This window comes from Nymphaea colorata, chromosome 5, assembly GCF_008831285.2.
Source record: "Nymphaea colorata isolate Beijing-Zhang1983 chromosome 5, ASM883128v2, whole genome shotgun sequence".
In the NCBI taxonomy this organism is placed as follows: Eukaryota; Viridiplantae; Streptophyta; class Magnoliopsida; order Nymphaeales; family Nymphaeaceae; genus Nymphaea; species Nymphaea colorata.
Genome location: NC_045142.1, coordinates 5,932,919 through 5,960,709, shown reverse-complemented (window position 1 = coordinate 5,960,709; position 27,791 = coordinate 5,932,919). Strand labels below are relative to the sequence as shown.

The 27,791-nt window shown below is 35.6% G+C and overlaps 2 protein-coding genes across 2 annotated transcripts in view; one reads left to right on the top strand and one right to left on the bottom strand.

Annotated features, from left to right (window-relative positions):
- Positions 1 to 5,090: 5,090 nt before the first annotated feature.
- On the bottom strand, positions 5,091 to 11,293 carry LOC116254110 (serine carboxypeptidase-like 40). Its single transcript, XM_031629218.2, has 8 exons — positions 10,959 to 11,293; positions 10,026 to 10,133; positions 9,646 to 9,914; positions 8,891 to 9,142; positions 7,851 to 7,966; positions 6,893 to 6,985; positions 6,404 to 6,512; positions 5,091 to 5,311 (listed from the first exon to the last, which is right to left on the bottom strand). The coding sequence occupies exons 1-8, from the start codon at positions 11,284 to 11,286 to the stop codon at positions 5,150 to 5,152; spliced, it is 1,437 nt and encodes a 478-aa protein (XP_031485078.1). The 5' UTR covers positions 11,287 to 11,293; the 3' UTR covers positions 5,091 to 5,149.
- Positions 11,294 to 13,130: 1,837 nt separating this feature from the next.
- LOC116254734 (DNA-directed RNA polymerase III subunit 1) overlaps positions 13,131 to 27,791 on the top strand; it is a 57,152-nt gene continuing 42,491 nt past the window's right edge. Inside the window, exons 1-12 of the mRNA XM_031630283.2 lie at positions 13,131 to 13,486; positions 13,610 to 13,739; positions 16,274 to 16,423; positions 16,509 to 16,668; positions 18,351 to 18,520; positions 18,629 to 18,741; positions 18,958 to 19,054; positions 21,204 to 21,419; positions 21,501 to 21,649; positions 21,741 to 21,882; positions 23,730 to 23,870; positions 25,186 to 25,374. Coding sequence (XP_031486143.1) covers positions 13,425 to 13,486; positions 13,610 to 13,739; positions 16,274 to 16,423; positions 16,509 to 16,668; positions 18,351 to 18,520; positions 18,629 to 18,741; positions 18,958 to 19,054; positions 21,204 to 21,419; positions 21,501 to 21,649; positions 21,741 to 21,882; positions 23,730 to 23,870; positions 25,186 to 25,374 — 1,719 coding nt within the window. The 5' untranslated portion in view covers positions 13,131 to 13,424. The remainder of the gene's footprint in view (positions 13,487 to 13,609; positions 13,740 to 16,273; positions 16,424 to 16,508; positions 16,669 to 18,350; positions 18,521 to 18,628; positions 18,742 to 18,957; positions 19,055 to 21,203; positions 21,420 to 21,500; positions 21,650 to 21,740; positions 21,883 to 23,729; positions 23,871 to 25,185; positions 25,375 to 27,791) is intronic.

Below are 27,791 nucleotides of genomic sequence, written 5' to 3'. Positions count from 1 at the left end.
GATGCTACACTGTCTCCACGTCAAGCTCCGACGATAGGTCAAGAGGGGACGGGAGGTGTCGGCCCTTTTCTCGGCAGTGGGGGTTACCTCCTGCTCACCTAGAAGTTTAAAATACACACACACACATATTAAAGAGCTTGGATTTACCCTTTATTACTTAATTGACTTCAAAGATTAGAAGAAAATTAAGCAAATTTATGTTATTTGTTTTTCAAAACTAAAAGGAGAAAAATTATTGTTTTTAAATTTAGAAAAAAATGTTTCTTGATAATCTCTTTGTAAGAAGAATCTTGAAATGGATAAATCCAATGATATTTCAATATTTTATCTGAAAATTAACCTTGGTGGAAATTGAGAGTACCCACTTTAGAGCATAACAATATAATAAGATATTGAGGCAAGAAAAATAAATACAATAATCTGTGGAAGCAGTACTAAATTTCATGAGAAAATAATTGATTTGATAGAATATGCCCCAGCTTTAAACTTTTATTTGCTCCGCCCCAGTAGCAGAGCTATAAAATTTTATCAAAGGGGCACTTACCTTAGTGGGTTGGGTGCCTATGAGGCATTGACACGATTCTGGATTGGACACTATATTGGGTTGGACCTAATAAAAGTGTGTTGGCTACATCAGCCCACATGTAACTCCGCTACTTGCACTACCATTGAAGAAAATTAAAGCATTAGCTTTCACTATGTTCATCTTTTCTTATATGTTCTTTTTATAATCTACGTCCTAAAATCGCTTGCCTTCAAATGTGCTCATAAAAATGGAGGAAATAGACATCTGCAAGTTTAAAAAAAAACGTCACCCTCTCTTATTTCTTCATTTAAATTCACTCTTTGAATGCATATTTATACAACATGTTTATACATATTTGGTACCTTACTAAAAGTATGTTTACAATAGGTTGACAGTGGGATAAACATATTATCTATATGTCCCAGAGGTTTTGATGGAAACGCCCAGTGATTTTGTTCTTATGTTGCAGCTCCTGACATTTTTGTCCAATTATTCCTTTTCAGCCACTCGACGATGTAATAACAAAAAGGCTTGTATGTGCAGATTTGGACATTCTTGTCACATTCTTCTGAATTGCTGCCATTTTTGTACTATCGTTTCATCAAATTTTGTTTCTTTTTGAACAATTGGCAGTCTGCAGCATAACAAAAGAAAGACCAATCTCGAGATGCACAAACCCTGCAATCTTTAGCTTCTCTCCCCCAAATACTTCTTGGTCTAAAGCAGCAACAAGTAAGAAGTCAATCTTGCATTACATAAACCAACAAGTCACTAGTTCCAGCACCAACTTTACTCCGGTCACTAACCAGTCGCTGGCCGGCCGGTGATAGTACATTTTTCGAGTTATTATATGTTTAATTGTGCTCAAAAGGGCTTAGTGTAGCTGGTTGGACTGACACCAAAGTAATTTTACGTTTTCGGTTTGATTCTTGTGGGCGCTAAACACTTGAGTAAATGGGGTAAAGTGCAATACTACATTGATGCTACACTACCTCCACTTCAAGCTCTGACCATAGGTCAAGAGGGGAGGGGAGGTGTCGGCCCTCTTGTGGGCAGTGGGGGCTACCTCCTGCTCACCTAGGAGTCTAAAATACACACACACATATTAAAGAGCTTGGATTTACCCTTTGTTACTTAATTCACTTCAAAGATTAGAAGAAAATTAAGCAAATTTATGTTCTTTGTTTTTTTAAACTAAAAGGAAAAAAATTATTATTTTTTAATTTAGAAAAAAATGTTTCTTGATAATCTCTTTGTAAGAAGAACCTTGAAATGGATAAATCCAATGATATTTCAATATTTTGTCTGAAAATTAACCTTGGTTGAAATTGAGAGAGGACCCACTTTAGAGTATAACAATATAATGAGATATTGAGGCAACAAAAATAAATACAATAATCTGTGGAAGCAGTACTAAATTTCATGAGAAAGTAATTGATTTGATAGAATATGCCCGAGCTTTAAACTTACATTTGCTCCACCCCAGTAGCAGAGCTATAAAATTTTATCAAAGGGGCACTTACCTTAGTGGGTTGGGTGCCTATGAGGCATTGACACGAGTCTGGATTAGACACTATATTGGGTTGGACCTACTACATCAGCCCACATGTAACTCCGCTATTGGTTCTACCATTGAAGAAAATTAAAGCATTAAGTTATTAACTTTCACTATGTTTCATCTTTTCTTATATGTTCTTTTATAATCTACGTCCTAAAATCGCTTGCCTCCAAATTTGTTCATAAAAATTGAGGAAGTAGACATCTGCAAGTTAAAAAAAAACGTCACCCTCTCTTATTTCTTCAATTAAATTCACTTTTTGAATGCATATTTATACAACATGTCTATACATATTTGGAACCTTACTAAAAGTATGTTTACAATAGATTGACCGTGGGATAAACATATTATCTATATGTCCCAGAGGTTTTGATGGAAACGCCCAGTGATTTTGTTCTTATGTTGCAGGTCCTGACATTTTTGTCCAATTATTCCTTCTCAGCCACTCGACGATGTGATAACAAAAAGCCTTGTATGTGCAGATTTGGACATTCTTGTCACATTCTTCTGAATTGCTGCCATTTTTGTACTATCGTTTCATCAAATTTTGTTTCTTTTTGAACAATTGGCAGTCTGCAGCATAACAAAAGAAAGACCAATCTCGAGATGCACAAACCTGCAATCTTTAGCTTCTCTGCCCCAAATACTTCTTGGTCTAAATACTTCTTGGTCTAGAGCAGCAACAAGTAATAAGTCAATCTTGCATTACATAAACCAACAAGCATTACATAAACCAACAAGTCACTAGTTCCCGCACCAACTTTAATCCGGTCACTAACCAGTCGCTGGCCGGCCGGTGTTAGTACACTTTTCGAGTTATTATATGTTTAATTGTGCTCAGAAAGGGAGGGACTTAGTGTAGCTGGTCGAACTGACACCAAAGTAACTTTACGTCTTCGGTTTGATTCCTATGGGCGCTAAGCACTTGGATAAATGGGGTAAAGTGCAATACTACATTGATGCTACACTACCTCCACTTCAAGCTCCAACCATAGGTCAAGGCGGGAGGGGAGGTGTCGGCACCTTTCTGGGCAGTAGGGGTTACCTCCTGCTCACCTAGAAGTCTAAAATATATACACACACACATATTAGAGAGCTTGGATTTACCCTTTGTTACTTAATTCACTTCAAAGATTAGAAGAAAATTAAGCAAATTTATGTGCTTTATTTTTTATAATTAAAAGGAGAAAAATTATTGTTTTTAAATTTAGAGAAAATTGTTTGTTGATCATCTCTTTGTAAGAAGAACTTTGAAATGGATAAATCCAATGATATTTCAATATTTTGTCTGAAAATTAACCTTGGTTGAAATTGAGAGTACCCACTTTAGAGTATATCAATATAATAAAATATTGAGGCAAAAAAAAAAATACAATAATCTGTAAAAGCAGTATTAAATTTCATGAGAAAGTAATTGATTTGATAGAATATGCCCCAGCTTTAAACTTTTATTTGCTGTGCTTAGTGGCAGAGCTAGAAAATTTTATCAAATGGGCGCTTGCCTTAGTGGGTTGATCTTGTGTGGGCACTATATTTGGTTGGACGGAGGTCCATCTACTTTTTAATAAAAATGTGTTGATTACACCAACCCACATGTAATTCAAGGAAATTAAAGCATTCGGCTACTAGTCCACCATTCAAGGAAATTAAAATTAAAGCATTAACTTTCGTTCATCTTTTCTTATATGTTGTTTTATAATGTGGGTTATTGAGAGTAATTTCAGGTATATTAAAAAAACCTATTAAAAAATATTTTTCATTTTTAAAATTAAATAATATTATTGACTGCAGCTCGATGGAGATCTCACGCAAATGGACTGACAGAGCGTATCGTTCAGATTGTCCATGGCATGTGAAAGTTGAAGCGCCTCCAATTGCCAATGGAAACACGTGGGGGTTTTAATTTGGGATCCGTGCCCACACCATCCAACGCGTGCTTCATGCTTCCGCTTAGTTTCTTAATTTCTCGTTCAACTGTTGATAAACACCAGTGCAGAATCTCAAGAATTGTATAACCTTTAGAAAATTCTACAACCTCAAGATTCCCCATAGTGGATGGACGAATCCATGTTGTGTGTTGTGTGTGCGTGCATAGGTGTATGTGTGTGTATGTATAAAGAGAGAGGAAAAAAAATGGTAGGTGCTAAACGCATGAATGGTAGATAGATAAGAAACGATCCGAGCCCTTGATCTTTTTGAGATTGACGGTCGAAAGAAAGAAAAGAGACAGATTGTTTCTTGTTTGTTTATTTTTAAGTGTCTACCACCTACCAATTTCATACACACACATATATATATATATACACACATATATTATATATATATATATATATATATATATATATTTATATATATATATATATTTATATATATTTATATATATTTATATCAAAAATATAAGTAGAGAGACACACTTTGGGTGGGCAAGTCAAGTTCCTTTCAAAATTCAGTATAACATATAAATTTTCAAGAAAAGTAGCACATGTAGACTCATGGCATGACCAAGTTGTTCATGACTTGTAGGAGTCTAGTTGGTTTGATATGCTAAGAGCTGAATCTTATAAGTTTGTGACACTTAGAAAGTCATACATAAGAGATAGAATATAGGCCAAAATCCCCAATGGTAGTGGTCAACAAACTCATCATTTATCATCAATCAGATGCATTAGACTCAGCAGCAGCAGAGCGATCCACTACATAATATTTCTGCAAAATTTACACATGGGCCAAACTGTAGTTTTCAAAAATTTTACCAGGGCCAACTAAAATTTTTGAAAGTTTCAATTTGAAAAATTTAATATTCAGTTTTAGAGGGGTCATGGTCCCTGCAGGTATGCTGGTTGTGCCCCTACCCACAATGCTTCAACTTGCATATCGGTGCCCTTTTGTAGTATAGGAAGTTGACGTCCATAGAATTCAAAACAGAGACTGGTCGCCTACCAGTCCTTCACTAAATCATTTAGCTCATGATTGTACATTTGAAGCCAAGTCAAAGATTCCATCATATTTAAGCAACATAAATGATTTACATTTATTCATATATAAATTTAGTCTCTCCTACATGATCAATAGTGCAAGAATGGGGACTTTGGAAGATTTTGCCCTTGGATGATGGAGGTAAACACGAGGAGTCCCCTTTCTGGTTGTTTGTCTACAACTGAGTGACCAGCTCCTCTAATGGTAATGAATGTCAACTTCTCTTCATATTCCATTACATATCCAGCAAGCTGCACAAAATAAGCAAGTGGAATAGAAAATTGTTAGGAGGAAGGAAAAGCTTTAGCATATAGATAGTTGTTAACAGTGGCGGAGCCACATAGTGATTGGTGTGGGCAACTGCCCACATCAGCTTCACAATGGTTATTTGTTTTTACGTTACCAATTTGATATATTTTAGTGTTTGTATATATATAGGTGCCCCTAAAATTATAAAACTTATTGAATTATTGCCCACACCAGTCAAAATTTCTGTCTCTGCTAGTGGCTGTTAATAATCATTAGAAGAACCACAAGTTCCTACCAACAAATGGGCTTCCATAAAAAATGTCATTCATCAACTTTGGAACTTATGGGACATTTGGCAACAGAACACTAAAAAAGTATTTCATGAATTTATCCCAAACATCGAGATAAATTCACATGATATTTCATTTAACAAGTTCCTACCAAGAAAATTTAGTTGGAGACCTACCTTGGCATATTCAATCCCAACCATTGATATCATATGGAAATCTTTAATAAATGAAATATGGGGTGGCATCAAATGTGTATATACATAAAAGTGTGGTTCCTAACAATGGATGTAATGAAGCTTGTTATATGCACCACTTAATGTAGAAAAAAAAATTGCCGCTGGGGTACAATGACCAGAATACCCTTGGCCAGTAAAAAAAGGGGAGCCCCCTTGTAGAAAAAGAAAAGTTTTTTGACATTTTGTTTTGAAAAAAACTCCAAAATACCTCAACTTCCACCTTCTTTTTTTCTTGTGCATATATATTACATGCACCAACATGGTGCACGCAACTCACTCTCGTTTGTCAATGAGCTGAACTCATGCTTATGATAGATGACCTAATATGAGACTAATTAGCTTCAATTATAAAATTAAATTACATGCAAATAAGGCATGTTTGTGTTAGATTTTGGGCTCTAATTCCAAGGTAAATGCAGAGCTATATGCTAAATTTGGATCCAAAGTAATGCTTAAATTGTATTTCTGTAGGAGGCATGGTTCATGAATAGACTGCACTGATCCAACCCATCTTCATTCTTATTTGTGCTTGCAATTATTTATGCAACAGCGTCAATGTGGTCATTACCTCGAATGGAGTGATGTACCAACCATACCATGGGGTTTTCTCTTTCAAACGGAGCAGCCTCAATGAATACATTGTGGATGTGACAGGGTTGCGGGAGTCCAAGTCACCACTGCAATGTCGAAGAATATGGCAATCTTAGAAGCAATATTGATCAAACTGAGTTTCAAATCTTGAACATGCACCATAAATGGCCATGTCTATCTATCTCTCCTCTTTGTGAGAAGTTGGCATGATCTCTCTCTCTTTATTTTTTAGTGTTACTTTTCCTTGTGGCATTGAGATAAAGTAGAAGAAGATTTCTCTCTCTCTCTTTCTTTTTATACATTCCAAGACATATCTCGTGTTCGATTTCTGTCTTTCTGTACCAAACAAGACATATCTCATGTTTGATTCATGTGGGCAATTACTCTTTCTTGTGGAGTTAAGATAGAGTAGAAGGAGATTTATTTTTCTCTCTCTTTGCTTGTTAAATATTGAGAGTGAAATTACCTATAAATCCAAATTGGGCATCCGCCAGCCATCACATTTCTCAGCGTTGGTACGATGCTTTTGTAGCTCTGGTTGAACTTGCCCTCAAGATCCCTAGAAAACCAATCCAACAATACCATGAATTTATGTCGAGCAAAGACCACACACATATATAAGAAACCTAATGGTGACGTTCACTTTATGTGAACATCTAGCAACATCAAGCCTGGGCCATTAGATATAGAATCTCGATGGCCTAGATATCTCCTTTCTTGTTCTCCTCCCTTCCCCTCTCTCTCTCTTTCTCTCATCTTCCAAGGAGAAGCCCGGCAGCTCATCCCCCATATGGGGGGCCAGCTGCTAGGCTCCTCCTTTGTTGAACCCATGATGGGTAGAGCAACACCGGCGGCAGCGGTGCTGGGCAACGTCAGCCCCACCAGCAATGGCAGGGGAGCCACCCGGTGGCCCCCCATTGCCGCAGCCGATGGGGCTCGCTTCCAGCGTCGCTTCGACACCGTCCGACAGCCCCACCGGCAACGACAGGAGAAGACGCTAGCGGCTCCCCTTTTTGCAACCAGAGTAAAGAGGGAGACAAAGTGAGAGGAAGGAGAGGGATGAGGGAGAGGGAAGGAGTGGAGAGGGGTGGAGAATCTGGGTATTTCGATATGAGATTGGACGGTTCAGATCTAATGTCCCTCAATGTACAAAAAAAACTGGAGTCACTATATATACATATCACTATATATACATATATATAAAGAGTGTATGATGATTATGGCTGCCTAGAATTACCTAACAACCATATAATCAGGGCGTCCATATTAAGCATAATATGGATGGTTGAGAGAAAAATAAATAGAAAAATGTATATACTCTAAAACCATTTAATGGCAGAGTGACTCTAAAACGACAAAGTCACGCCAAAGTCATATTATAATCAATAGCAGCTAAAATCAAATAATTTATAATTTTGTCTTACATGTTAAATGCTTCCCAGTTCCAGGCACCCTTGTTGACATGGAGTGCAGTCTGCACTTCAGGTTTATTGACATAGTTGGTAGTCAGACTTTTGGCACAGGTGTACATTGTCATCGGCTGTTAGTTGTGGGAAAAAAAAAAGCACCTTATGTTAGTACGTATACTTGCATGTTCATGCATGGGTCAATGAAGATAGCAAAGCTTGTCAAATATCAAAACAACTCAAGCAAGAAAACCCTTTACCAAGCAAATAATAGTTAAATTCAACGAAGAATACATAATTTTCAGAAAAAAATCCAAGATTGCCTAGCAACGAAGTGGAGTCCATTGCATCAATATGTTTTGACATATAACTACCAATTACATCAGTAAATTTTTTCAGGACCATTAGTATCTAAGAACTCCGTTTGAAATGAGAGAGAGAGAGAGAGAGCATTTCTTATTTTCATGCTTTTTGATTTGGAACATGCTATAAGATCACAATATGAAAAGAACATGTCATGGTCAAACAATTATGGAAGAAATTTCTGGCCGAGGGCCGTCAAAATTCTTCTTACAATACCTCAAGATCACATTGTCACGATTCAAAATTATATGCATTGCCCACACCAAACTTATGTCACCAACACAAATGCTCTTCGGCTAGAAAATCCTGGCTCCGCTACTGAGCCAAACCCATTAAAATACCAATGAATGAGGAGAACTAATGTGCAAGTAAGCAGATGGGCCGGCTAAGAGACAAACATGCAAAGTAATTAGTGTTCCTCGGTGGTAAAACCACATATGGGCTGATGTAGGCAGTTGCCCGTGCCAGCCCTTCAATGTTTCTGTATTTTTCCATCAACAGTTTTAAATATTTGATATGTTATATATATGAGTGCCCCTCCAGAAAATTTTTCTGACTCCGTCACTGTCGGTATAGGCAATTGCACAAGCCCTAACACATATTTTCCACAGAAGAAACTATATATCATGCCACATAATATGTAAGGAAGAAAAATAAATCTTTTGAAGCATGTTTGTGTGTTTGAAGTAGCTTACATCATTGTAAACTGAACTGACATAGGCAGGCTCTTGGCATGGCAGGTCATAGACGTCCTTCAAGTTGTAACTGAAGGCTTTAGGCCTGGAAAGCTCAAGCACCCTTTTGCATGTTGAAGAGTTCCAACAGCCTAAGCAATTGCACTTCTTGTCCACCAACCTAATAATATGGTCTGATAAGATTCCATGGCCGGCATGGAATATAAACCTCCCTCTAGCATCTTCAAGGTCATCAATGGATGGATTTCCAAGCTTCATCAAAAGAAAAAAACACAAGTGTCATGGATTCATGCCACATTCAAATGAACAAGCAACATTATTATGTGATGTGTGTAGGGATGTCAATATATCTAATTTGAATCAGATATCCGAGCAAACCGATCTGAAGAAATTAGATATGTCAAAAAAATTAATATCTGATTAAGAAATCAGAACAGTTTTGGATTTAAGAAATGACATCTAATCGGATATACATAAATATCAGGTTAGATTTTGATCACATGTATTTTACACAAATATCTTCTATCTGATGCTCTTAAATTTTGAAATTGGCAAAACTTGGTGTAAAAATTTCAGATTCGGATTGGGCTAAGAATATGAAAATCAGATTCAGATTGTAAAACCAGATTCAAATATGTTTTTCTTTATTTGCATTCGAATTCGAACATGTGAATATCTGAAAAAACTGAATATAGTTAAGGGTATATCTGATCCAAAACCGATCCATTGACATCCCTAGATGTGCGAGTACTTACTATGATTCCTTTAAGATTGATGCTAGAGCCTGTCTTGTTATTATAGAAGATGATCAGCTCTGCAAGTTGAGACACAAAGTTTCCGGCGTTTTGACCAGCAAGGTACAAATCACCGGATTTGTACTCCGGAAATCGCTCTAGCCAGTTTGCTAGGAATTGGAAATTATCGACGGTCGTTGAGTTGTCTCCCATGGTGGCGAAGTCTGATTGGTTGGTCGAGTATGAGAACCCAACTCCAAAGGGTGTCTCTACATAGAGCATGTTGGCAACTGCAAGATAGAAAGACTTGAATCAGGTCATTAACCAATTCAAATGAATCATATGCACATTTTTTCAAGATATGTGGGTGATAAAAGTAAGTAAGGGAGGGAGGAACTTACCCTTATTCCAGGAGTAAGGATTGCTTACAAGTGATTCTCCACTTTGATCCACATGGAAAGGTCCATTGGCTTGTAGTGCTCCAAAGCCAAAAGCGGAAGTTCCAGCGCCTGCATTTCCAATATCAATTGAACAAAGGAAAACCATGAAACTGGCTTTATGATCATTTGAAAATACGTATTCTTCTATATTTGTAAGACCAATATATTACCTCTACAGTTGCTCATGGTTTTAAGAAGCGGTGAAGCTATCATCCAATTATATAGTGTCATAATTAGAAAGGCATATATTTTCCACTCTTAACCACACCATGAACGTATCAAATAAATTAATTAACTATAAAGAAAGGTTTGTGGGTCTCTTATCTCGACTATTTTTCTTTCTATTTCTGTTGCAAAATGCATAATATTATTCATTATTTATGAAGAAAATTTAGTTGTTTAACTAGTTGCTATACGATGGCCATAATATGGTTGTCTAGAAATTGTAATTTGAGCCCTTTCTACATATTATATTTCTTCAAAGATGGATTAGTTTCAACTAATTGCTAGAGAAATCTAGAGTGTTGGTTACAAGAGAGAGAGAGAGAGACAGAGTATATATATATATATTATATATGTGTGTGTGTGTGTGCTCGCGTGCATGCAAGAGTAATTAAGAATATAGAAAATGCAATTTCATATTGTCACAGATCTAATTAAGTTTGAGGTATCTTGAATATATTGGCCAGCATCCGAAAGGAGGATGAATTGCCTCTCATAATCTCAGGAAATGAAAGGATGGAATTCAACCATTGCTAACAGGCAAGGATAAATCATGAAATTAATATGGTAAGAAGACAAGCTATTCTGTTCTCTTGGTATTAGCACAATATAAATTATAAAACTCATTACGTATCATAAAGTGCATTAGAATTTGTGACCCCCACTTCATACCTCCATCAAACCACCAAACAAGGGGTTTAGATTCGGGATCAGTAGCTGCCTCAACAAAATAGTAAAACAAGTTCCTTGAACCCGCCGGATCGACGGCAACATATCCGGCGTACTGTGCAAAGCTGACGTTGCCGGCCGGCTGGCCGGGAAGAGCAGCGACGAGATCCTTCTCTTTGGATCCGGTCTGTGCGATGACTTGCTTACCAAGCTGTTGATAGAGTGATTCTGCTGTGCTCCACGCATTCTCGTCTGAAATAGAAGCTGCAGGTGCGGCGATCATGGATAGGAAGAGGAAGGAGGAGAGGATAAAGAATGTGGTGTACGCCATTTTTCCCCCCTCCTTGAGAAGCTAAGTATCGGCGAGGGGTTTTTATAGCTTCGCTGGTAAGTCCATTTTTAGCGACGGTTTTCAATTTGTGAAGGCCGTGCCGTGGTCCCTCTGAATGCGGATTGACTTGCTAATATTAGCCACGGCTGACTGTTGGTTTTTAATTTGTTGCGGGTATGGCGGTCTGAACTTTGAAGGAAAACTGAAGATTGATGAAATAGAGGAAGACAGATCTCCTTATTATGGAGCATCAACATGAAAATGTTCCAAAAAAATGAATTTGTGATTTATTCCATGTATATATTTTTGTTTTCAAAAACTTAATTCCAAAAAAAATTGAAATATCTGAATGCAAGTTAATTATTCAGTTGCTTTTTGATTTTTGCAGACTTGCAGTACTGATTTCTTTTTCAAAACTAAGGACTCGGCATACATTTCTTGGGGGTGTAAAGTGAGGCTGGAATTATAGAATTCTATAATTAAAATTCTCTTTTTGCATGAAATGAGGAATTGTAGTTTGATGAATAAATTAAAGTTTCAAAATTGAAATATAAATTTTCAAATTTTTTGTATAAGATGAATAATTTCTTTTTAAATTTTTACATGTATTTTTTTTTTTTTAAATTAGGGGGACCAGGGTTCCTGCGAGCCCGTTCCCGCCCCCCTGTCAAAGGGATTTGTGATACAAATCACGACCCAATATGCTATTCCTCTAAATTATAAATGATCGCGAAGCATGTTCTTTGAATCCTCAGAACAAGAAACAGAAGGAAGGGGTTCAACTTAATAAGTTGAGCTCCTCTTACCGAACATAATGAATTCAGCTTTTGGCTCAAGGTTGATAATTTTATCATAATGAACAAAATCTTTTCCATATCATTCGAATTTTATCAGATGTTTCTAATAATAGATCATGACACCAGATGCCATCAGCTTTTAAAAAAATTGAATATACGATTTTCTCATAGACTTTCATCATGCTTTTGTAGGGCTTTTCTTTGGTTTATTTTTCATCTAACTAGTATCTTGCAATGTGTTTTGTTTTAGAGACAATGTTTCGCTTTCATATGGTTATTTTTTTAATCTATCGAGAGATTGATGTTCATTTGAAGCTAGCAAATCTTTGTGCATTAGATTAGGCACATTTAGCAGATGAAACATTTTTATTATATGGTGCACCAAAACATCAACTCTTAATTATATATTACATAAAACAAACTATCAACAACATATTATGACATGAAATATTTTAATGGTAGTATGCTGTTTATATGATAATTGTATTATTTTTTAGGTTAATATTATATGATGGTAACATGAAATAAAGTGTTGACTGTCTATTATTGTTACCATATGATTTATTGGATGTTAATGACCTTTTAAAATATTTTGTTGATTACAAACGGTTATATTGTGGACCTAATTTTTAGGTCACTATTAATAAGACTAGGAATCGAGCCGACGAGGTTATTAGTTCAGACCAATAAGAAGTCAAGTTCGAGCCAGACTTGGGGTTGGGCCACTGTCCACAACCGCAGCCTGGGCCTATCCCTATTAAAATAAAATTTGTATAGAAAGATAATAATATTATATAAATATAATATATAAATATAATTTATAGTAAAATAATATATATATAATTAAATAAATTAATAGTTTAAATAAGTTATTAGGCTGAGTTTGATTTATTTGGATCAGTCCCGCCTGAAAGCTAATCCGAAGCTCAAATTTAAAGGCGGCCCGAGTCAGGCTCAACAGGCTCGGTGCGCACCCTCCAATGGCGGCTCACAAATTCACGGGCTAACCCTATTATGCAATTGCAAGTATTTTTTTCTGCAGACCTTTTACGCAAACGGAGAGAGAGAGAGAGAGGCAGTGGAAGGGCCTTGGGCGGGAGTGCCAATTGAACTCTCTCTCTCTCTCTCTCTCGCTGTGAGACGAGGCCATGAAATTGATAATCCTTCTTTCTAAGTCTTAAGCGGGGTTTTATCATCCTTCTCCCGAGCCTTGATAACCCTTCTTTCTAAATCCTAAGGGGGGGTTCAATCATCATTCTCTCGAGTCTACATTTCGCTACTGAAGTTGAAATTCTTCTATGTGCGGAGTTCTGTGTGGGTTGCGGCTTCTTCTCATAAAAGATGGCATCAATGACCAACTTCACAAAGCAACCATATGCCGACGAAGTCGGCCCGCGGAAGATGTAAGACACAATCGTCTGCATTCCTGCTTGATGACCCTTTCTCTGCAAGTTATTGAAATTCCATCTGTTTTGCATAGAGGTGTTGAACATTTTCTTTTGTTTATTGTTTGATGGGATATTCAGAAAGAGCATCCAATTCTCGACTTTCTCGGGTACGGAGGTCATGAACGCTGCGGAAGTACAAGTGCATAAGCCAGTTTTTTACGAAATAAACCGGGAGCCTGTCGCTCATGGATTACTGGACAGGCGCATGGTACGGTTGGGCATCTTTTCTTAGTTTCCTTGCATTCATTAATGTGGTTCTGCTCCCCCCCCATCCCCCCCCCCCCCCCCCCCCCCCTTTTTTTTTGTTCTTTATTTGGTTTGAAATCTTGAGAGTTCTTGATTGCAATGTGGCGAATGCCTTGTGAATTTCATACGAATCTGTAACCAAAGAGCTTTAGCAATTGCTTGACTCTATTGGGAATTCAGGCATATGGAATGCTTGATATTGACTATTGAGGGTGGGCATTTGCATGATTCTGTTGAGAATTACTTGACGGAATTGCTCGATAGATGAATAAGTAAAAATTCTTCGGTTGTCTTAGAGCTAATTCTGGGTCACAAAGTGGAAACCTTGGATGTAATTGTACTGCTGAATAAATTTTATAACAATCTAAGCTATTGTCTATCTCTGGACTATACACGGTGCACGGTATCTGGTGTGTCTCATACTGGTACTAATTTATAGTCCAAAATGGCCATGTCTGAACAGTGGCAGCTCCTTTACATTGCCAAACATAAAGATGCAAACGTTGAGGAGCATCTTTAGGAAACATAACAAACTTGAAATATGAGCATAAGTTACAAAATAAGTTATTTGTAAAATGAAGCCCTTCAGCTAGAGAGAGAAAACTGGACTTGTCCTAACATAGATTTAAATTTGTCAATTTTTGTCGTGCCTACACATGTCAATAGTTGTGTTCCATTGACATGGCCATGCGTGACACTTGGGCATGAGTATTTCCACCCATTCAAATAGACAGTGGGAGTTTTACATTGATGTCCTTAATGCCATAAAGAGCTTTCTAAGTAAGACTGCTCTCATCATGATTTATCACACCTGGAGAATTGGTGTATAGGACATTTCTTCTTGACTGCAAGTGAGAGATCTGTTTTCAGATACAGCTGAGCTGTTGAATAGGGATGTCGAGAATAGTTTAAATGGTTGACATACATATGGCAAGCAAATGCTTTCTGCATTACTGAATCTAAACTGAGACAATGTTGCCTTGGTCTCTTAATTTTTCTGTTAGCATGACATCAGTCTTATATTAGCTGTATGTGTTAGACGCAAACTGAATCTATACTAGTAAAGCTTGGATTCTAGACATTGCTTGGTGCAGCAAGTTTGTTTGATATATATTGCAACTTCTTTTGTTTAAAACTCTAAATACAACTGTGAAGTATGGAAGCAGCATAGACTGAAAGAAGAAATCAATCTTGAAGGTTTTAAAAAATAATGCAAGATGGGTTGCTAATGGTAGAGCCTCATGCAACTTATGCATGTTTTATTGTTTTATTTAGATCATTTCATAAATATCGGCGATATTTTCAAGTATAATGACAAAAATAAGAAAACATCCAAAAGGAAGTGGAAAAAATTGGAATTTATTGTGGTAATGTTACCCAAATGAAAATATCACAACAATATTATGATATTTTCTTGGGACTTTCCAAAAAAACATTTGATAATAATTTTGAATTTTCAATTCTTTACCAATTTTTCTGTAATAAAATTAGTAGAAAACTCATTATTTTTACAATTTTTTATATTGTTTTTTATTTTTCTTAGTTTTTTGTACCGCTGAGGATTTTCCGAGAAAAAGTAAAGTAACAAAAATTCTACTTCCCTAGTGAAAGCTCAAAATATTCATGACAATGGTTTAAATGTTTGCCCATTATAACCTGGGGAAGCTTCTGTATGAGGCTGTGAGCCAAGTTTCTATTCTTGAACTTGTCATTCATGAAATGGTATCTTTCTTTGCTTCTCAGTTCAGGATCCCTTCTTATTATGCTTCAAGCTGTTTGGACTATTTAAAGTGTTTCTTATATGGATATTTAACGACGAAGTTTGATGCCCCTTAGATTCATTTTGAAATGCAGCTGAATAAGGGACATGCTCAAGAAGCACCTAAACACTTCAAGTTTTTCCAGTCAGTATTAATGGCAATATCTTTTGGACTGTCTCAAGCAAATCCAAAATTATCAAATTTTGTAGCCTCAATAATCTATGCTTAATTTCTTTATGGAACTCATTTAGACATGAACTCTTTGGTGTCTCTGAGCATGTATCTTGTAGTTTCTAGGAATAACAACAATCATGGGGCTGTCTTGAGCAATTCCATAGTTATCCAATTTTACAGCCACTCTGGTTAACTTACATTAAACTGATTTACACATTTAACCCTTCAGTGATGCTAAGCTTGTATCTCATAGTTTGGGGTCAGAAACATTGCATGAAAAATATGTTATATCAGGCTTTTGTGCCTTCCTGCAAATTTTAGATTAGATGATCCATTGATGTTTGGTTGCTGTTCTCTTTACAAACTTGCTGTTACTGTTGAAAAGACTTTGCTTTTAAAACCTGTCTCATTGTTGGGCTTGGCAAGAGATTCTTAGTGTGTGTGTGTGTATATATATATATATATATATATATATATATATATATATATATATATATATATGTATGTATATATATATGTATCATTGTATATAAACTTATTTCACAATTTCTTCATTTTCCAGGGCATCTCAAGTAAAAGTGGTTTCTGTGCCACTTGCCATGCTGATTTTACCAATTGTCCAGGCCATTTTGGATATCTAAAGCTTGTTCTTCCTGTGTTTCATATTGGATATTTTAAGGATATTCAGACAATCTTACAGTGTATTTGCAAGGTATTTGAAATTACGTTAAGTGTAGGTGTCAAATTTCTTGGTCACTTTTCTTAATTGCTTATGCTTGACTTTTGTTTCTTCATAGTCGTGTGCACACATACTTCTTCCAGAGAATGAACGCAAAGCACTTCTGAAGAACATGAGAAATCCAAGATTGGAGGCATTGCAAAAGAAAGCTTACTTGAAAAAGGTCATTGGTATATGCAAACGCGTTCATATCTGCCCTCACTGTGGGGATTACAATGGTTGGGTTTCTTTGATCTTGCTATCACATGAATAATTTATCTTTCAATTGTGCCTAATTAAAGTCTTTATCTCATGATACAGATTTTGGATTATCTTGAATATACTTATTCATCTATGTACTGTGTGGTTAGATCTGCTTTCATTACTATCCATTGTGGCTTATGGTTCTGTAATTTTAAATCTTCAGCTAAGATACAAAACATTTCACTGTGAATGCTTATGTTGGTTCTGTGTTGAGTGCACTGCCCCCTGGTGGCTTTAACGATTGGTTTATGAGACTCTGGAATACCTCTTAATGGTACACATGCATGTCGATATATGTGCAGTGTGCACCTACTTAATGGTGGCACCTTTGCAGTTTCTTAACTTCTAATAAAGTTGTGAAGGGATACTAGGTACAAACTTAAATAGGTAACTTAGATATTCATTACTCTCTCAAGATAAACAACATTTGTATTATATTCCAATGTTACTGACAAATCATCCATCTTGGTCAAATGACACATTCAAGACGTATCTTTTAGTGAAGAGAAATAAAGAGAGGAAAAACGTGCATCTCTCCTGAATGTATAAAAAGTTTAATTCAAAGCCGTTAAAGTATACAAAGAAGACTTGCAGTTGTTTCTTGATTGTCTAAGGCTGCAGTTTAAGCGTTCACATCCATATGACCAGTTCCACTTGTTCATTTAACAAAATAAGACAGAATATGAATCTTTATTTCTATGAAGATCTCATATGAATATTATAGATTCTAGTTCAATCAACTCTAGAGTTTGTGTTTTTGCCCTAACGTTCTCCAGTATCTTTTTGCATCCTTTACTTTTTTATACAGGAAAAGGACTTCTGGGAACAAATGACTTGGGTCATGTTCTTGGATATCCTTTCTGGAATGATACTGGCTAAAGTGATCTTTATAGTTACTTATCCTGTCAACCAGTTGCCCACCATTCATGAGTGTTTCCTGGCAACGTGCACCTTTTCATTTTTCATTTATGATGAGTTGGAGCCAGGTATTGCATGTTTGTGAGCTGTTTTGAGGTTCCAAGCTTGAAAAAGGGGAATAAAGAATTAGTATTTTTCATTGGAGGGGGAAACTGGGAGTTGCTGACCCTGTTCTTCTTGTATAATATAGCTGGTATACAATATCCCTCGGAGCGGCCTCCAATATAAGTCATATGGGTACTTCAGTAAGTTCCCTGGTGTACCATGTCGCGGTACCCATGCCCAAAGGGTATCTGGGCACAGTTGGGTATTTTTTAGATCGAAATTTATACAAATTACTTAATTTTACTTTATTTAGTTTATTTCTAACTCAGTTTTTGTTCTGTTTTTGGGAGTTATTCTTCATTAACATTTAATGTTTTTATTTATATCACTTGTTTATTTAAATGTTGCTTTGATTTTCATTTTTTGTGATATTTTTCATATATATATATATATATATATATATATATATATATATATATATATATATATATATATATATATATATTGCCATACCCCCGTACCTACATTTCCTAAAGTTGCCATGCATGTATCTGAACCTGTACCCCCCCACCCATGTGACTTAGCCTTCAATCTGATCCAAGTGATTTTATTTAACCTTTATGCTGGATATACAGTTTTTGCTTGATATTTCTTGCGAGAATCTCTTTGTAACTCATCTGCCCATTAATTGCAGGAACTGTGAAAAAGGCTTCCATGCAGCAACCTGCACTAGCTATTTCTCATCAATATTCAAATTCAAACGATAAGAAGTTTATGGATTGCAGCAGTGATTCAAATGGGAAGAACATTTGCATCCTGAACCCACTAAGAGTTTTGCACCTGTTTATGAGAGTAACCGATGAGGTGCATTCTTTTGCATTGATGAACCATGTTTTTGTCCTTTCAGTTTAAGCATCTTCTTATTGACAATACATGATTAACCTTGTAATTTTTCTTTGATTTGATTATCAGGATAAAGATATACTTTACCTTTATGATAGACCTGAAAAGCTGCTTATTACAAACATTCCCGTACCACCAACACCAATTCGCCCTTCTGCATTTGTGGATTCTGGATCAATGAGGTTTTGACAAGTTTATATTGACATGCATTCATTTGTTTCTTTTCTAATGTCCTAACAAAAAATTATGTTAAAGAGTTCTCATTTTATATATGTTAAATTCCTCATATTTTATGGCAGAAGCATGAATTTCAAGGAACACTAGGTAGCACTTTTTCCATTGGCTTCCCTTCACGCACACAATTGCATTACTTTTACTGCGATTTACTTCTTTGGCAGCAATGAAAATGACATCACAAGCAGATTGAAGACAATACTTCAAATAAATAATGCTGTGCGTTTACAGTTGCAAGATGGAAATACCCAGGCTTGTATGGTATGTCTGGTCTCGCGAAGTGTCTGCTAACAATTATCAATGTCTTTTAGTTTTTGTGGTAATTTTATTTTTAGAGTGGGGATTCTTGAACAATGTTCTCTTTTTATGAGCATGTTAGCAACACTTGGCTCACAATAAAATGTTTCTTGCAAAAAGTTCTTTGAACAAATTTATATTAAGTTAAAAAAGGCTCCTTGGTGATCAACTGAATGGAATTCTGTTTAAAAGTTATTTATGCCTTCTGTGCTTTCCATTGTGGTTCTCTGTTCTGCTTTTATGTCTGAATGGGTCCATGTATCACTTTTTATGGTATGAGAACAGTCACAAGAACCACGTTTTTTTTTGGAAAAAGTGCGATAAATAAATTAGCCATTTAAAACTTAAAAGACACTGTTTTTAAAAAAAACTGTTAAAATGAAAAAAGCACAAAAAACGTGTAAAAACTTATTTTTTATGCATTTTTCCTTTTTTTTTTCACGTTTTTGTAATGCCAAACTGTTTTTTCTCATTTTCTAATTTTATTTGTTGCAAATCTACTTATTTTTCATGTTCGTGTTATTAGTTTCTCACTTATTTTATTTTTCCATCATTTTTATTTTTTTAAAAATTTACCGTATTTTTTCCTTTTCTTCAAGCTCTCTATATTATACCCGAGAAAAACTTTGCCGTTTTAAATGCAAGAAAGTTTTTTGAATGGTATGAATATGACAAGATAGTGTAGCCATGTATATAGATGTAGTGGAGTTGGCAATCCTGACTTCTGATTCATGTGATAAGTCCATTCATCTTGATTCTGATTGTTATAGTGAAACTATTAATATGGTTTGAAACCAGTAGTTTCACAGGAACCAGGTAGTAAATATATGCTTATAGATGGCGTTATACTTTCAGTAGTTGCCTATCTGTAGCTTCTTTTATTAAATAACTGTCCACTGGCGAATATTGAAGTTATTGGTTATGGAGGCTTAGATGTATGGTAAAACTTCTTGTCATGCTTCTTCTGCAGTTAACAGCATAGACCCACATACTGCAGTATTTTTGAAAATATCTCAACATTAACAAAAAAATGATAAAAATGAAAAAAACACAAAAAATATATGCTAAAAAAAACATGATAATATATTTATCACGTTTTTAACTTCTTATCTTATATTTTTTGCATTTTTCACGTTTTCTGTGGCCTGATGACATGGGTAAGTTTCTTTTGAGAAAAAAATGTCTTCCTTTAATACCAAAAGAAAAACAAAACCATCAACAAACCTCCGTCTTTCTTCAGATCTTCTTCCTTAATCCAATGACTATAGGGGAGAGAGTGAGAGAGAAGTTTTCCGATGACAGCGAGTGAGGCAAATAATGAACTGCCACAGACACACACACACACACACACAGAGAGAGAGAGAGAGAGAGAGAGAGAAAGAGAGAGGCTGCTGCACAGCTGCTGTGTGGAAGAGAGAGATAGGGTTTTGAGTATGAGAGGACTCCTCATTATAAAATTTCTTCAACTTTGCTTGTACTTTATGTTATAGTACAAAAATAAACTTAAACTTTTAAAAACTTAAATACCATGTAGAAACAACTTTTTTTCCTTTGAACGTTTTTTGAAGAGGCAAAGTGGGTTAATAGTTGTCGTTGTTTAACCTTAGATTAAATTATTTACTGTCATTTTTATCATTAGTAAAACATTATCTTTATAATTTAGTCTAGTTATTTTTATGTCTTCTTATTAGTTTCTCATTTATTGTATTTTTATCTACTTTTAGATTTTTTATTTTTTAAAAATTGCCAAGATTGTCCCAAGATTTTTCAGAGTAAAACAACTTTGCCAAAAAATACCTGGTAAAAATCTCACCATTAAAACCGATATTTGTGGCTATTGGTCAATAGTATTCTTTTTCATTTCTCAGTTGGACTTGCATAGATATTTAACAGATATTTCTTCCTACTATGTTTAAGAAACAATATGAGCACATAGATCACAATTTGTGGGTGGCTTCATACTTAGGCCTTTAGGTGCTTTTGGATCTTATGTTTTCTGGTAGAGATGCTTCTTTCATCATAACTGCCCTATTTTTTGTGTTCTGTTCACCTCCTTTCAGATTTCATTATTTTTTTGCAGATTCATTGTGATGACATTTGGTTCATTCTGTAGGATAACTGGTTACTTCTTCAGAATGAGGTTGGCCTGTATATAAATAGTGACCATCCTAGTATTCAGTCATCAAACATGCAGTCACAACCATTGCAAGGATTTGTCCAACGCTTGAAAGGCAAACATGGAAGGTTCCGAGGGAATTTATCAGGAAAACGTGTCAACTTCACTGGAAGGACTGTTATCTCTCCAGATCCAAACCTGAAAATTACAGAGGTTAGTGTCAGCAATTGACCAGTGGCAGTTTACATGCAAGAATTGTACGTGTCTCCAATGGGTCATGAATCTTTGTTTCAGGTTGGAATCCCCATACTGATGGCCCAGATATTGAGCTACCCAGAACGTGTATCTCACCATAATATTGAGAAGTTGAGGCAGCGTGTCCGAAATGGTTTACAAAAGTATCCAGGGGCAAATTATGTCATTCTTGCTGATGGTACTAAACAGTAAGTATGGTGAGCTATTAACATGGCATTATTTGCTAACTTTTGTTGGTTTTTTTGATAAACTTTGTGGTTGACATATATGTCTTTCTAGGTTTTTGAAGTTTGGTAATAGAGAGCACATTGCAGAGGAACTGAAACATGGTTGCATTGTTGAGCGACATTTAGAGGATGGGGATGCTGTACTTTTTAACAGACAGCCAAGTCTACACCGGATGTCTATCATGTGTCACAGAGTATTCTTTTACTTCATATTGCCTTCATGTTTCTATTTACCCTCTTATATCACCCTATACCAAATTCAGTTAGATGGTGGCAGCTTTAATTTGTCTAAATAGCACATGAATGCCTTGGTGTTCGTTGCTTTTGTTTTGCCAAAAAATTTATCTATTGTCAGTAAAAATAATCCCTCAAAGTTTTACTCAAGGATGTAAATCCACTTACTGTTATGACCGACATGTCTAACATATAAATCGTATTGGTCATTTGTATATATATTTGTAGACATGTGTGGGTGTGCTAACTATATGTACTGATATACGTATGTACTATGTATGTTGTTTGTGTACCATGTATGTATTCTTCTACATATTTATTACAAAGTATATTAGTGTTTATTTCTTTCCTTCCCTGTTCTCTATTTTTTCTGTATTTTGTTTCTTCATTTCATATTTCTTCTGGTTTTAGAGACCGGCTGAGCTGGTTGTTGACTAGCTCCAAAAGCCAGCTTTTAAGCCATTGGATCTATCTCAATGGGTAACTACTTCTTCCTTCATATATTCAAGGGACATTATCTCTTGATTATGGCTTTTTCAGAGCTTCTTAAAAGTAAAGAACCATTGCTATATCTAGTGTGAAGGTTGTGTGCAGGTTTATGGTCTCTGTTATGTCTTAAGATACTGAACCTACTTGGCAAGAGATGTAGTATTAGGACTTGGGGAGATGAATACACATGTATTATTGATCCCGAAGGCTGCATGCTTTTGTGGTAATCTTGGTGCCATTGGAATCTTCATTAATCTAGTTCAGCATGGAAAGCCCAGAACACATATGGAGCTGATTAATATTTCGTAAAGCAAGAGATGGAGGCTCAAGGGTTGGAGACATGGTTTCTTTAGTCTCTAGACTGGAACATTAAGTGGCAGAAGAGCTAATCTCTAGGCTGAAGATTAAGTGGCAGAAGAGCAGAGATGCTGGTTGAAATGCAAGTTGAGTATGGTCAAACACACTTGAAGTGAGAGAGGTTCTCGGACAATTGGTTAGGGCTCTTCTGGATCCCATTTGTGGTTGCTCCGAACTCAATTCACCATGCAGATACATTGCAGACATGTTTCTGTTCAATGGTTTCATGTTTCCCAGTTTGTATACTGCAAATTGGTGCAGTATAGCAAGGCAAATCTTTCCAGTAGATTGGGTTGTGGACCATTTTTGCAGATTGGATGTGGTATTGATCCAATTCATTGCACTGGGGTGCAAGATGTGTTTTTAATGGCTTCCTTTCAAATGGTCCTATAGTTTGTGTGTTCTGTAAGTAGTCTTACATGGAGTGAAGTCACAACACAAGTGCAACACTGCCATGACAGCTGCTGTCTATTTTTTCTGAAAAAAATATCAAACACTATTTTATGAAACCTTAAAATAAAAATCTTTTCAATATACTGAAATCTTTCTGAAATCTTAAATCTCATCTCAGCGCTATCATTCCCCCACTTCTTCCTTTCTTAGCAAGCTTCAGTTAACTCTTGACATGTAAAGTGGTTTTTTTGCTTGCATTCCGTGTTTCTTTTATACTCTTATGTTTCCATTTTTGTGGTCCATAATTCATGAAGAGTGAAAACAAAAGGAAAGAAAATTAATGAGGGAAAGGGAGATCTCCTTATCTCTGATCTGCTGATATATGAAAAAAGTGCTAAGAACAAAAATGCCTTTTATCATGGAAAGTTTATATTATTAGAAAGGTCGTTAAAAGCTGCATTTGCTACCAGCACTTCAAACATTTATGAGTGTTGCACCTCAATATGTAATAAAATTATGTGCTAATGTCAGGTTCATAACACTCACTGTTTTTCTTATGCTAATTCAGGCCAAAATTATGCCTTGGAGAACTCTGCGGTTTAATGAATCTGTTTGCAACCCATACAATGCAGACTTTGATGGTGATGAGATGAATTTACACATTCCTCAAACTGAAGAAGCTCGTGCTGAAGCGCTCATGCTAATGGGGGTAACATGCTTCACACCAGTTGCTCTGTTGGTTTATGTTGATGAATATCAGAAACCTTATGGTCTTGTCTAAAATGGTGGAATTACATTTCCTAAAATTTGTTGCCCTTTAACCTAGTGCTTATTACTGTATAGTCTGTATGTGATAGGAGGGTCATTTTCATGTTTTTCACGTTATTTAGAACCAAAAACTTGTTAAATGTGTCTGGATTCTTCATCACTAGAAATAAAGCTATATTAGGCAGGCTCAATCATTTTGGCAGACACTTGCTTGAAGGCAGTTTGATACTAGTCACATTGAGCTGAATTTTTTTTGGTTTTATCTGTTATTCTTCATCACAAAAATGAAGCCTTATGGAGTATTTATGTGACTGAACACGATAGCAGCATCTTTCCTGTTAATGTGCTTGGTGTAAATGACATAACTAGTTACCACTGATAGGCTTGCAAATGTGTTGTCTAAAAGGTTATTTTTGCTACTTTCCTTAGTGGAAAGGTGGAGCTTGATTTCAAAATTTTGTTTGGCTTGATTCAGATGTTGATACAATAACATTTTGGTATGTTTTGAATGTTGAGACATGAAGAACCTACTTGGCATCTATCCCCATTATCACATTATCAACTCTGGGAAACATTTGTGCCTTGAATTGTTTGTAGTTTGTACTTCTTTCTGTCCACCTGTTTTTGAACTCTGTACTTTCTGACATTGGGTTATGGTTTGAATGAGCCAACGTCTTCCCTGCTGTTCCTCTCATTTTGAATCCCTCTTACGGTGACCTGGATACAAATGCTGTTAAAGGAACATGGTTATGGCCCATTTTATCTCTTTGGTGTCAAATTTCTTATGTATTTAACATCTACTGAGAACATCTTTAAAGCTTCATTGCATTGTTCAGGTATTTCAGGCTTTTTTTTCCTTGGTCCCTTCCTAACGGCTGATTTATGCATGTAACAATCTTGGTATAAATGTATGCTTGTGCTCATGAAGAGCCAACAAAAGTTGTCCTTTTAAGTCTCGTTATAAATCAATAATATTCCTTTTTTTCTCTTGGCTTGTACCTTCCTGCACATTGTAAGTGCTTTTCTGTGAATAGTTGATTACGTTCCTTTGAACCTTTATTGCTGTTTTAGCTTTGGTACTCATTCTTTTGGCTTCTCTTTATGGATTGAAGTTCATAAATGGCTGCTGATTTTCATTTACAGTTATCTCATACTAATTCGCATTCCATCTGACATAAAACTATATATTGTTTTGATTCATTCTTAAAATCTAGCTATTTCATTTTAATTTTCTGAAGTGGTGGAGTATTCTGCAGGTGCAAAATAATTTATGCACGCCTAAAAATGGACAAATTTTGGTTGCTTCAACCCAAGATTTCTTGACTTCATCATTCCTTATTACAAGAAAAGATACTTTTTATGACCGCGCTGCATTCTCTCTCATGTGCTCATATATGGGGGATGCGATGGATCCAATTGACCTGCCAACACCAGCTTTGTTGAAGGTTTTGATATTCCATTTCTTTGACATCTTTTTGTCTTTTGCACGTGCATGTATGATGCATTTACATTCCCAATCCACTATTGATTTTTCCGAAGTATAGATGTCCTTCGTATATCTTAATATCTGGTTTTTAAATATAGTTTTGAATAGTCTTTTATTTTTTGTGCTAAGAAGACACTGTCTCCCTATGTCATTTAGAAATTTTGTTTAGTTGCTTTTTCCTTTATCTGTAATAGAAAGTTGGTCAACTATCTTGAACATTCTTTTCTTTGCGGCTACCAGCCTAATAGGCTGTTCCTTTCCTCTTTTAACCCTCTTTGGTCATCTCTTTTTTTTGTTACTTTGGGATTGATTTGGGTGCACTGGGTTTTGGTTGGCATCTGTGTTAGATCAAAAGTCTCCAGAAGCACCCCATGTGAAGTTCAAGATGAGAGAGTTGAGAGAGAAAACTTCCAATAGCAAGTCGGCAGCCTCAAAACAGATTAGGCATGCCATAATTCTGTATTAGATCTTCAGTGACTTTTTACTGGAAAATATACACGACAGTCCTTTATTACAAGTATGCCACCTCTGCCACCACCCAGACTGTATGCCCCTATATTATAATATAATTGGAGATATGAGTCCAGATCCATATAGTACATGACCTCTTTAGATTGATGGCATTGAAGCAGAAATAGAGCAGTTCTTGGTGGACAGTTTAATACATTGACAAATAAGTAAAACATATAGGTTATTGAATGCTTAAATTTGTAGTTTTCTATCTGTGCATACATATCTATCTTTCTTTATTGGATATTCTAATCAATACTGACATGATATGGTCCCTTTGGAATAAAAAACATGATTTGGGTAGTGTTTCCATTTGTGTTGAGATACACTGGCCAATGTAATGCAACTTGCTTTTTTGTCTAAATTATTGGATGTGACTGATATTGCAGCAATACTTTGGGTGATACCCAAAGATAGACAAACTGTACGTAGCAGTGTTGAGCATGTGGTGCTTTACTGCCTGTTGATGGGTCCTTGTAATTATATAAATTATAAACCCAGATAATTGTAACAAAAGACAAAAAGATATGTTCACTTTGTATCATGCAAAACTATTTCATTTAGCAACTTACTCATAGATAAGTTTTTGTCCTTGCTAATATATTCTTACTAAGATATACTTTAGATGCCAACCTTGACAATAAATGTTTCATGAGCATGATGGCCCATTACAATGAGCTCGGATGTCCAAATAGACAACTAATGTTGGAGGGCAGATTGACATCAGCAGGCTGTAGGATAACCATAAGAGCATATCATAAATCTGATATTTGAGATTATTTTGGAGTTCATAGGAAACTTTATTTTGATGAATTTATTTTAAGCCTTTTGCCTTTGAAAAAGTCACTTCTATACAATATGTTAAGGCATCATCTGTCCTCAAACAAGTAAAGGAAAAACCGTACAAGTGTATATTGTTGGTATATGATGCCGACTAATTTATGTTAAGTGTCAACTGAAGATGCCATGGAGAAGGTCCTACAAAGCTTTTCGTCTTTGTTTCGGACTTCTCCCCTATGTCCGACTCGTGCTTTCAGTCCTTCAGGAATGCAGGTCTTGGGGACCTGTCTTCTTGAAACTTTGTTTCTAAGATTCATGTTTGTTGTGTAATTGCATCTTTTTATTCAGTACCTTCTGTCCTCCTAGCTTGTTATGCTTCCACATTTGGATGCATAGAAGCACATTTGACAAACTACTTTAGTTTTGGCTTTCGAAAGCTTTTCCTTTTGATTGAAAAATGCATTAATTGCTAGCAGGAGCCTATGCCAATATCTGCTCTAGTAATAGAAATACTAAAGCACAAGCCTGGTATGGGTATGACAAAAATGAGTACATAGATTTGGGACAGAATCCAGACAGTTCATAGAATCAAAACATGTTTTGATTCAGTAAAATCAAAATCCAGGTTTGCATCTAAAGCAAATTTTAGTGAAACCTTGTGCAACTTCAAATCCTCTTTTGTAGAGTGGTTCCAAAATTTAACTTAGATATTATGATTGTTCCCTATGCCTACTTTCTGGTTTTGTATCTTCTACTGTTTGCTTTTGTTGAGTCCTAGTGTAATCTTGTGCTTACTTTGATTTTTATTGTTATTACAGATATTGTTCTTTGGGTTTTATTGACAAGGTCTTTTCTCGAATATTAACCAGAATTTTTTTTTTCTCAAGTAAATCTTGAGGACTGAAAAAATTTAAAATATAACAGATTGAAAAATTATGAAAATTTTGATTTTTCACTAAATTTCTTACTAAAAAACACTGATAAAAAACTAAATAGTTATTAAAATGTTAAAAGGGACGTGGAAATTTAAAATATATCAAAAGAATTTTAAAAAAAGTAAAAATGTTATTTTGCTTTTTTCAAATG